At 41.3% G+C, this 12,547-nt stretch overlaps 1 protein-coding gene across 4 annotated transcripts in view; it reads right to left on the bottom strand.

The window, feature by feature from the left end:
• CTNNA2 (catenin alpha 2) overlaps positions 1 to 12,547 on the bottom strand; it is a 1,229,110-nt gene that overhangs the window by 470,420 nt on the left and 746,143 nt on the right. Inside the window, exon 10 of one of the 4 annotated variants that reach the window (XM_029231355.1) lies at positions 4,008 to 4,033. The exons of the other annotated variants lie outside the window; for them this stretch is intronic. Coding sequence (XP_029087188.1) covers positions 4,008 to 4,033 — 26 coding nt within the window. The remainder of the gene's footprint in view (positions 1 to 4,007; positions 4,034 to 12,547) is intronic. 4 annotated transcript variants of the gene reach the window in all.

Below are 12,547 nucleotides of genomic sequence, written 5' to 3' on the forward strand. Positions count from 1 at the left end.
GAATAAGAGAGATGGCAGAGTGAGAAGGATTTGGCCCCATCTTGGCTTTGAAGATGGAGAGAGGGGCCATGAGCCAAGGAATGTGGGTGGTCTCATGAAGCTGGAAAAGGCAAAAAATTGGATTCTCCAGAATTCTCCAAATTCTCCAAAAATTGGAGACTCCAGGAGGAATGCAGCCCTATCAACACCTTTATCTTGGCCCCTTAAGACTCACTTTGGACTTCTGACCTCCAGAAATGTATGATAATAAATTTGTGTTGTTTGAAGTCACTACATTTGTGGTAATTTGTTACAGCAGCAATAGAAAGCTAATACAGAACTGCTGGCTGAAATCAACTAGGGAAAGTGTTCAGGGTCTTAGAACATGGTCAGGCAGTTAGCAGAGGTGTTTTCTTTACTCACTTCTTATTTTGCAACTTTTCTCCCTTGCAAGGATTTCCACATCAACATATTCAGACTCAGAAAAGGATCTAAAATATTCCCACTGGATTATAAGCATATGAGTGACTGTTACCAGCTTCAACTATGCAATTTCATTTTATCATGGATCAAAGACTTGGGGTAAGAGATGAACTTTCAAAAATTTTTTTTTTCAAAGAATACCTAATGACAGAGGAAGATTAGGGCAGGAACAGGGGCCCTTCTCAGGATTTTGAAAGCATTCCACATAGGCAGGTACAAACTCTCTTTGTCCTTAAGGCTACATTTAGACATCCTGCAAACTTTTGTTGCTTTTTTGTCTTGACAGCATACTCTGTCCAACCTAGTGGTCTTAATCATACACTCTAAATTGTCAACAAAAATTTAGGGGAGAAAGAAAAACATATTGGTAGTAGGGTCGGAAGTTGGGGAAAAGGAATGAAAACAAAGGAAAAAGAAAAGGCTTTTTAAATTTGAATGTTTAAACTTCTCAAAGATGTAGGCATTTAAGGTTTTAAAAACTGAGACGCATCTGTGATAACTGTAAGAATCATTTTCTCTACCATTCCCTACCATCTGCCTCTTTCTCTCTGTTCTTCCTTCACGATGCTGTCTTTCCCTGTACTTTTCTGCCTGGTGTCCTGCCGTTTGCCTTGAAAGGTTCATTGGTAGCCAGAACCCTTCTTTTATTCCATTACTTCACTCAGATCCTTGGACCAGACCACATAACACTTAGAAACACAAAAGTGTTTTGTGTGAGACAAAAGGGAAAGGCCCTATTTAAAGAAATCCACATGAAGTATAGATGAGCAACATATATAGCTGATTTATAAACCAAACCAGAAGTCTGTGACAGCACTTTGTTATATGGTGTGAATAAAACTTAACAAATTACTATTTCGTCGACTATCTCCTACTGTGTACTATTTTTCATTGCCTTATCTTTCTTCACCTCCTCCTCCTACATTATAAATTAGCACCATATCCTGGCACTTTTCAGACACAACAGATGTAATGCTATCAACATTCTGATAATGCTGAAGTTCCAGGCATACTGTTTGCTATCAGTGATCCGGCATTTTTATTATAACTTTCTCTTTCTCTAATGTATTCAGCCATTTGATGTATATGTATATATATATATATATATATATATATATATATATATATATGTACATATATACATAGAAATATGTGGACTACAATACCAATTGTTAAATGGGCCATGAATCAGTCTGAGCACGTGGAAACATCAGCTCACCTTTAAATAATAAATTCCTTATTTGAATCAAGAATTTTCAAAAGCATCAGGAGCAAGCACCATAATTCACTACAGTTTCTAATACCATATCTAGCTAAAGTTCTAGATGCATCAACCACCCAAAGATTGGTTCTAAAGCAGTATTCCACCCAGAACCATTCTTTTCTAGATTTCTGGTGACTTGTGAGACCCGCACTCACACTATGTCATGTTGAGGAGCTGCAGGAGCCGTGAGGAGGACAGAAACACAGACATGTTGGATAGACAAAACACACACACATATGCACACACACATTTACACAGAACAAGATTTAACTTAATTATACTGTGAATTACAAGGACTACAAAGAAGCAGGCCAAGCAACAAAAATTATGAAATGTCTAAATATTCCCTCCTACCCCCTCCGTCCCCACCTTCAGGAACATGCAAAATACATTTCACAAATGGCAGAAAATGAGAAAGTGAATAATTTTCAGGCCGAAATACAAAAGAACATCCTTAATGTGTTCAGACATGTAACTCTAACCCAACAATAACTATACTTATGCCCCACCCCCACCCCCACTCCCATGACATTCCACTCAGCCGAATCACCAGAACCCGTTTAGAGAGATGCACTGAAACACAGCATTCTACAGCACTGGAGAGGGATCTGCGGACACACATGATGTCCAGGTCTCTGAGAAGAACACAGTACACAGGCTATTAAAGGTCCAAACAAGAAATTAAATGGTAATGTAATTCTTCTGTACGTGAACTGTTGCAACACAGCATAAGATGCAGGTTTAAAGGAGGGACATGGGCAAAAAGTAAAAACGTTGAGTCAAGATGTTTCCAGCAGCAGTTGACAGTCTAAGTGAAGTGTGAAGGGTCTACATCTTTCATTCTAGAGTAAAGTGGGTACAGTAAGTCCCCTACATATGAACTTTCAAAGATGTGAACGTGCCCCTGTATGCCAGCTGTTGTACTGTATTAGTGTACTTTCCAAGGTACTGTACTGTAAGCTAAAAAAATGTTTCCTTTATTTTTTGTGTTTGTTTTTTATGTATTATTGGTGTGAAAGTATTATAAACCTATTACAGTACAGTACTATATAGCTGATTATGTTAGTTGGACACCTAGGCTAACTTTGTTGGACTTATGAACAAACTGGGTTTACAAACGTGCTCTTGGAATGGAACTTGTTCATATGTAGGGGACTGACTGTACTGGTGACTATTCAACTCCTACAAGGATGGGGGTGGGGGGCTAGGGCTATAAGTGGCAGAATCAGCTGCAGCCTGGCTTCTGCCATCCACAGAGGCTGAGGGGAGAGCACCAGCTGGGGCTGATATACATGATGGCCGGCTCACAACAGCTCTTGTAAATGGGCTCAACATCAAGTCATACAGTATGTTTCACTTATACAAGCTTATGCTCCCAGCAGCTGATGCAGAAGAGGAACCAACAAAAGTCATCACAGTGATGGCTTTAAATAAACCTGCGGCAATTTAATAAGGTGGGAAGAGCCTTGGAGCTTCAGGAGACCCGCAGTGACCCCGTGTTCCGCCGCCAATGGCCAGGCAACTCTCCAGTGCTCGGTAACATCACGTGTCAAGTGAAGGTGTGGGGCAGCAGCACTCCAAACGTTCTGAGGAATGACAGTTTGATATGTCGCTCTTTAACAAAAAGGATTAAGTGGACAAACAGGATTGAGAATCACTACGACCATATTCCTTTCCCCCTTCCCTTCCCACTTGGAGATTCACGATGCAATTAACATGCTCAAGACTAAAAGGTCCTGTGGAAAACGTGCTCTAACCCTAGAATTTTGCAACCTTTTTTGATCTTCAAACTCTCATAACATTACTCCCTGTGATAGTGAGCTTCTGAAACATCTCTCAGTGATCCCCACTCCCTGATTTTCATGCACTTGGGTAGTCTCTCCCCTTGAATGTGGGCTGGCCCCAGTGATTAGCTCCTAATGCATAGAATATGGCAAAGGTGATGGAGTATCACTTCCAAGATTAGGTTATAAATTACTAAACTCATAGATACAGAGAACAGATTAGTGGTTTCTGGAAGTGAGGGTTGGGGGTGGGAGAAATAGGTGAAGGGAGTCAAAAGGTTTAGAAAAAAAGAATTAAAGTAGACCCAGCTGTACAAAAAGGGTATATTTGACAAAATTGACATTTTGTATCAATGTCTCAGTAAACAACTTTTCAATTAATATTATTCAGTCATTTTTTTCTCCATTGGAGGAAATGGTTTTCTAATAAAAAAATACTTTACAACAAAAATACCGTGACTTCCATCTCCTTAGCACCCCCTCCCTTGCTTACTGACTTTCCCAGTCTGTTGAAGCCATGTATCTATGGAGCAGCCCATTTGACAAGGAACTGAGGGCAACCTCTAGCCAGCAGCCAGCAAATAACTAAATCCTGCCAACAATCACATGAATGAACTCAAAAATGGGTTCTCCCCAAGTCAAGCCTTAAGATGACTGTAGCCCCAGCTAACACCTTGACTGCAGCCTTGTGAGACTTGAGCCACTGAATCCAGCTAAGCCATACTTGGATTCCTGACTCACAGAAACTTTGAGATAATAAACATTGTTGTTTCGAACAACTGATTTGTTGGGATAATTTGTTACACAGCAATTAGCAATACTAATACAATAGCATATAGAACTACTCTATGGGAAACACTTTGGAAAGTGCTGATGGGATTTTTAAGGTTATTTCTTACATATCTTTTAAATGTATGAGATAAAGGAAATCACTGGAAAACAGATTTTCCTAAATCCAACAGAGAAAAATTTGCATAAGCCTTTAAAGTATATGAACTCAATTGTCACTAAATTAAAATGACTGAGCTGAGATTCACCTTTCCACTGTCAATGAGAAAGAACCTACAAAACAAAACTAAAGTATGGAAAAGATAGGCAAAGCTTTTTCAAGTACTTTAAATATACCTCAATCCGTGGGGATGCTCATTTCAAACTAAAATCTATCCATTAAGGCAGGTCCTCAAAAGACTTCTTGTCCACACACTTGCAGATCATTTTCAGTCTTGAAACTCAGAGTATTAAAATTACATTTCATTAAGACTGCTCTTCTATCTAACAAGTCCCTGATTCAAGCAAGCCTTGCAAATCATTGAAACCACTCTGCCACATGAAACTATGATTCCATATCATATGGTCTCACCGGGATAAAAAAGGAAGTTGAAAAACTATGAAGCACTGAGCACTGTGATGGCACCTAATGTTTAAATGTTAGTATCATCATCATTACCTCTTTATCACACTTAATGAATATATAAATATATAAACAAAAATAAATATGCATCTGTCTGTCAATGACATGCTAAAATTAACGAGGCTGATTTCCTCATAAATATACAGAATTTATAAAAGCATTTACACATATCTCCTTTTGGATTACTTTTCTAAAATAACTTTTTTGTAGATATTATTATTATTAAATGCTCAAACAGTAAAATTCAGTTTTCTTATCCATCTCATTCAACATAATTTGCTATGAATGATTTTTGGTTGTTTCAAAAAGCAAGGCACAAGCTCACAAATTGATGATTTGCCATGATAAGATCTTCCCAAAGATATTCCATGCAATACTTTTACACACAAACCCATACACACACATAGCACACACTTTCAACTCTTATTTTTTCATTGCAAATTTAATCTAAAGCAAATATGAAATTGAAATTGTACTGATGTTTAAAAAGCTAAGCAAAGTAAAAACAAATTAAACAACAATCACATCCTCTTATAAATATCAAATGATTTACTCTTGCAAATACGTAGGGAGTTAGAGCCATAAGTTATTTTGTATCTGAATGATAATATACAATGAGTTTTGGAAGATTAAATACTACCAACAGCATCAGGCTGCAGTGAGCAACTGACGCATGTTTATTGCATTAAATTAAACTTAGTTGTCTGAAGTTGCAGGGAACAGAAGGTTGGCTTTCAAGTTTACCTTCCTTCAAAGTACAGATAAGGACCATTAAAAGAAAAGGTCATCCATAGATATCTGAATTTATCAAAGAGGAAAATTAGGGGAAGAATTTTTTTTTTTTTTATACAGTATTTTTGTGGTTTTGGTGGGTTTGCTTTTCATTTGCCAAAAACTACTATGACTAGGAAAGAGTCAGGAAAGACCCTGTTCTGCCACTTATTTGCTTCTCTTTTTTGGGCCTCAGTTTCCACATCTGTAAAATGAGAAAGTTCCAGTCTCATTAATCAAGATCAATACTACTCATTATTGACATGCGGAAAAGTATGCATGTGTGTAAGGAGGAGAGGGTGTTGGCATTTCTGGAGGAAGAGTGTCTGTGTATCGACTGGCATTTAGTAGTGGGAAGCAGGCAGGTCCTTGACTTGCCCAAGGCCTGGAACACCATTCAGGTTGTAGTCTATGTAAAGGCGCCCCCTGGAGTTAGGAGAGGGAGCAGCAGTGAAATCAGGAATGATAAAGTTTGTAGTGTGATAACAGACCTGTTTAACAAATTGTCCCAACAAAGTTCCAATGTTTCCCCCTTTGAAAAATAGGATTTTCTGTGGCACCCTCTAATCTCACACTTATGATTCTAAGGCATAATGCCTTTGGGTCAAAGTCTTGCCCATGTTAATCCTAGGAGTAGTGACACATATTTTTCTCACTTGCCCCAACACACTAAACCTCTTCCCATATTAGGACTTTTTTTTTTTTTTTTTTTTTTTTTGCAGTACGCGGGCCTCTCACTGTTGTGGCCTCTCCCGTTGCGGAGCACAGGCTCCGGACGCGCAGGCTCAGCGGCCATGGCTCACGGGCCCAGTCGCTCTGCGGCATGTGGGATCTTCCTGGACCGGGGCACGAACCCGTGTCCCCTGCATCGGCAGGCAGACTCTCAACCACTGCGCCACCAGGGAAGCCCCACGATTTTACTTTCTTGATTAAACTAATTGTGATCCACTATATTCTCATGTGTGCGTTTATAAGTTTTATTTTTATTTTTTTTTGTCCTTTTGGATGAGAATGATCACACCATGGAAAGCAGGGATCCTTTCTATTTTGTCCAGATCTGAGCACAATCCCTAATTGAGGGACAGGCTTATGTAGTTGCTCCATAAATATCTGTTGAAGGAATGAATGAGTGAGTGAAAGAGTGAATTTCAACACAAATTTTTAGCACATGAATTTCAATATTAAAGATTCATTAATTTGCCTAAATGAAAGGCACAGGGTGAGGCACTGAGGATATAATAGTGAGAAAAAACTAAGGTGTAGCTTGCCCAAGTAGATCTTCCAGTAGAGAAATAAATAGGCATTGTCAATCGAATAATCAAACTAATAAATATAACTTTTAATTCTGAAGACTGCTGTCAGGTAGCAGTAGCTTCCAATGGGGGGAGCTGATCATGGGGCATTTGAACTACTGATACAGTGACCAGGGAATGGTTGAGATGAGATCCAAAGAGCATCCCAGACACAGGGAACAGCATGCTCAAAGGCCTCACCGCCTGAATAGTAGGTTGAGACCTGGAAAAAAGCCAGCACAGCCATTGCGGAGAGGACAAGGGAAAGCTAGAGATGAATTCAGGCTTGAGAGGCAGAGAGGAGGTGGACCACGCAAGGACTCTGAAAGTCATGTTAAGGGGTTTCATCTTTATCCTCGACGCAAGGGGAAGCCAGTGACACATTTGAAGTGGTGAGGATGAATGCAGGGGAGGATGTGTGTGTGACATAGTCAGATGCACATTAGGAAATAGGCCAGAGTGGTTGCTAATAGAGTAGTTGGAAGGCTATCGCTGTGATCCACATCATATACGATGTAACTTGCATTTGGTTGGTGCTGATATAGATAAAGAGAACTAAAAACATTTAAGAAGTTTGTAGGGAATACGATCCAGGGACCGGGTAGTACAAATGACATAGAAGGTAAGAGAGAAAAATATTGTGAACACAAGTTGCCATTCTTTGAGAGAGAGGAGAGGGAGAGAGAGAGAGCAAGGAGGAGGGAGGGAGGGAGAGAGAGAGAAAGAGAGCGAGAGACAGAGACAGACAGAGATGGAGAGAGACAGAGAGCACAAAGGTGCAGCAAACTAGGGGCAAGTGTGCTAAGATGAATGAATTTGGTTTGGATATGGTTAGTGTGGAGTGCCTTTGAGACATTCAAGATCAGAAGCAGTGACTTTCGTGTGGGAGCTCAGAAGAGCAGCCTGGCCAGAGGGATGTGTTTGTAAGTTATTTGCTTGCACAGAGCTGGCAATTACAGGGCAATGATGGGATAGCCTAGGATTATATTGATGAGCTCAGCTAGAGCAAAATGGCCCAAAGCCCAGGAAGAACAGCCAATGGAAGATAGCTCACAGGAAGGGGTCCCAAATGACGAGAAACAGCATGAGTCCCTAGGAATGCTTTGGGCATCGCATCACAAGGGTATGGACACAAGGGCACCATCATCAAGATTTGCTCAGTTAACAATTTTGTTAATGTCTCTCTTCAAAATTAATGCCCCCACCCCTTCTACAAAATCACATAAGGTAATCTGGTGGAAAAATCAGTGTATATGTGGGAATTAGAGAAATGCTGGGGAGACTAAATTCCTTAAGTATTTGAAAGGCATTAAGAGTTCCACATTCTTTATTTCCCTTCTCTGAAACCATATTTGGCTTTAGTACTGAGGAAAAAATTAAAACTTTCTAGTTGCATAATGCATGTGCCAGCTATTGCCTTGCAGCTGCAAAATCCACCCTTCACTAGCTGTTGTGCTCTAGTGAGAGGGGCCCTTTAGCATTTCTCCTTTGCAATAGGCAAACGTTAAGTTATGTCAGTAGAGGGCACTGGAGGGACACTGCAGAAGGAAGGGTCTTTTCTCCCTGGTTCTGTTGTGGTTTTGTTCCTCTTTTTGCTTCTGTTTCTTTTCTTTTTGCACCTTCCTACTGCAGGGCATCCAGTGGTGCATACATTCCGCTGGTGAGCTCAGGACTGGCCCCGGTCCAGCAATCACCTTACTGCAGCCCTCCTGATGCAGAAACCACTGGCAGCTGTCTCCCAGCACCTCGACTCCTGGTTTCCACCCACCATTATCCACCAGCCTGTACCTTGGGAGCGTATTTTCTGCCCTATGACTGTGGACCAGCTCTGGCCCAGGGCAATCCATAAAATTTCTCTGCCATCCAGTGGGGGTAACCACACCTTCTCCAATGAAATCTGAATCCAAACTCTGGGGAGAAATCCTCTCTTTCTGTGTTTGTTCCTTCCCTACAAACTCTCTCACCCCCAAAGGCTTCTTTAGAGTTCTCTTTATGCCTTTGTAGTTACTCCCCTCTTACAGATAATAACTCATCACATTAAACTTTCTCTGTTCAAATGAGCTATGTTTTTGTCTCCCAACTGGACTGTGGCTAATACAGCTACCCATTCAAAATCAAAAAATATATTTGATAAGCCATATAATCTTTACAATATTCTCGTGAAGTGGGTATATTCACTTTAGACATGAAAACCCTTTGGCCCAGTTTTATCATTAATTCAATAAATGTCTACTGAGTGGTGAACACGGGCCTGATGCATTGCTGTGCGCTAAAAGTAAAATGGCTGAGGTAGAGCCAGAATCCAGGAGTCCAAGTTTAGGGTGACTTCCATTATACACTTAGGGTAGTAGTAAGTGTGTTGGTGGCACACCAGTGTTTGGAGAACTTTAAGGTACTTCCTCTCAAATTTTAATATGCATACAAATTACTTGCTTAAGTAGGGATTCTGATTCAGTGGTTTTGTGTGCCCCCCCTAAATTCATGTTGAAGTATTAACCCTCAGTGCCTCAGACTGTGACCTCATGTGGAAATAGGGTCATTGCTGATGTAATTAGTTAAGATGAAGTTTTACTGGAGTAGGGTTTAGGCTCCTGTATCAGTATGACTAGTGTCCTTAAAAAACAATGCCACATGAAGAGACACCTGTACACAGGGAGAATGCCATGTAAACATCAAGGCAGAGATCAGGGTAATGCATATACAAGCCAAGGAATTCCAAAGATGGCCAGCAAAGCACCAGAGGCTAGGAGAAAAGCATGCCATAGATTCTACCTCAAAGATGACAAAAGAAACCAACTCTGCTAACACCTTGATCTCAAACTTGTAGCCTCTAAAACTGTGAGACCATTTCTGTTGTTTAAGCTGCCCAGTTTGTGGTGTTATGCGAAAGCAAAGTACAATACCTAGGAAACTAATACGGTGGGTTCGAGGTGTGGCCTGAGATTCTGAATTTCTAACAACCTCCCAGGCAATGCTGATGCTGTTGGTCTTTGGGTCACATTCTGAGTAGCAGGGAGCTAGTGTACAAGAGAGGCCACTATACCTGCCACCCCCTCCTTTTCCTAGGGACACTTACTCTTTCTATAGTACCAGCTAAAGAGACTAACCCCATAGTGTGACCAGTGACTCAGAACCTGTATGACCTGACTCAGAACAATGAAAGAAGTTTCTAGTTAAAAGTGGAGAAAGAAATTGCAATTGTTTAAAGTAAGGGTGAGGTCCAAGAGAGTTCATCTATGAGCGTAAATTAAGAGGAATAGCCAGCTGAATAGTTGGGGCTGAAGAAAACACACATACAGATGTAGCCAAGTCACTTCAGTACAAGTGGTGAAAGGTCTGCAAACTCTAAATACAGGGGCCCCTTGAGGAGCATTAGACATGGAAGCACCTTCTGTCACAATCTTGTGGGGTCCAATCCTGCTACAGCTGCCTTTTGGTTTCTATGGTTTCTCTCTTGCTGCTTTACGTGGACTCTCACAATGCCTCCTCTTTTCTTTCTTTCACTATTTGTAATTACAGTGTTCTATTAGAATACACAAAAAAATTGTAAAATTGAACACATCTGCCTCCCACCCTCTAGCAGAGATGCTCAATTGTCTCCTGCTAGCCATACTCCCTTTTTTCCTTTTTAGGAATCTTACCAGGGCATACGTTCTCCTAGCTGGAGATTATGTTTCCCAACATCCTCTGCACATGTAGCCATGGACAAAGTTTGGGGCAGTGGTTATGTACAGAATTTCGGGGTCATGTCCTTACAGACAGAACTTGCCATGAACTTCCTTTTGCTCCATTCCCACAGCCAGGAAATGGCAACAAGAGCAGAAGAGGTTGGACTCATGATGGAAGCCATATGCAGGAAGGCGTATCACACCTGCTAACCTGGGTCCCTGGAGCATAAATGTCTCCCTGCCCGGGATTGCTGACCTAGCTTGTGTTGTCACATGTTTTGGGGCTTCTCTGTTCAGCATCTTGACATGTGTCCTAAATAATACACAGTCTGCAGCAAGCTTTCCACTGATGCTTTGCTTTTATAGAAACCTGCTCTCTAATTCTAAGCCATGGCTTGCTAGCTCCATTCGGCTTTATATGAGGTTCATAGGAGTGGCAGAGATGTGTCTGTGTCCATGCCACTGCAAGAACTTCAGCAGCTTCATTTTTAGCCAGGGCTGCAGGGCAACTTCCAGTCACAGTGTGGGCCTTAGATACTATGGTGCCTGAACTGAGACAGGCCCTTGTCCTCATTTAGAGCCAGTATTAGTCCATCCGTACCTATGTACAGGTGAACACAAAACAGAGACGAAGCAAACGCAAGAGTTGGGTGGCTAAGAAGAATTTCAAATAATAAGAAAACTATATCTCCTTTTAAGAACTAATATATGCACAGCTAAGTCTTCTGTTAATCAGTTATATTGACTGACAAATATTAAGAGCAATCCCCAAGAATTCACAGCACTCAGCTAGAGCACCTCGTCTTATTAAATACTTTTCCCTGTTTGGGCAGATACCATGGGCCTATTTTAGAGAAAGAGAAATGGATGGACAGGAAGCTTCAAGCCTTTCAGTGTGGGGAACAGTTCAACACAGATGCTGCCTCAGTGCAGCCCTCTATCTGCTCATAGACATTTCTCCACCATCCATTCAGTGTTCATTCATTTCATTTATTCTTATAGTTTATTCAAATAGGCAACAAACACATGTGTGGCTTGCCTACTACTGAAGGTAAAATGGGCCCACAGCAAGCACAGTGCTTCAACTCCTAGCTGCATTTTCTTTTTTCTTTTCTTTTTTTTTTTTAATTTTTAAAGAATTTTATTTATTTATTTATTTTGGCTACATTGGGTCTTCGTTGCTGCACGTGGGCTTTCTCTAGTTTTGGCGAGCGGGGGCTACTGTTCGTTGCAGTGTGCGGGCTTCTCATTGCAGTGGTGTCTCTTGTTGCAGAGCACAGGCTCTAGGCACGCAGGCTTCAGTTGTTGTGGCACGTGGGCCCTAGAGTGCACAGGCTTCAGTAGTTTTGGTGTGTGGGCTCAGTAGTTGTGGCTCATGGGCTCCGTAGTTGTGGCTCTAGGGTACAGGCTCAGTAGTTGTGGTGCACAGGCTTAGTTGCTCTGCGGCATGTGGGATCTCCCCAGACCAGGGATCGAACCCATGTCCCCTGCATTGGCAGGTGGATTCTTAACCACTGTGTCCCTAATTGCATTTTCTATCACTTACTCATGCTTCCATCTGACAGGCATTTACTAAACAGTTGCTATGCAGGCCTAATACACCAAGGAATGGGTACTGAATCAGAAGCTTACAGACTCACTGTAAAACACTGAAAGTAGGTTGTAATAGGGCACGGTTAACCTCAACAGTCTGGAGTCAACCTTGCTTCAATTCTCCAGCATCTACTGAGGGCCGCTAGCTGAGTACCTCCAGGCCCAGTGACCAAGCTCATCTATGTATCTGTTCCACATACTCACTGCAGGAGACTAGACAGGGTGTTGATATGTGGGGAAGAAGAGTTGCTGGCAAAGGAGAAATATGAACAGTCTCTTGTCATAAAAAACTCAAAGTGTTC

Source organism: Monodon monoceros, unplaced genomic scaffold (genome assembly GCF_005190385.1).
Source record: "Monodon monoceros isolate NGI ecotype Baffin Bay Population unplaced genomic scaffold, NGI_Narwhal_1 Super_Scaffold_19, whole genome shotgun sequence".
NCBI lineage: Eukaryota > Metazoa > Chordata > Mammalia > Artiodactyla > Monodontidae > Monodon > Monodon monoceros.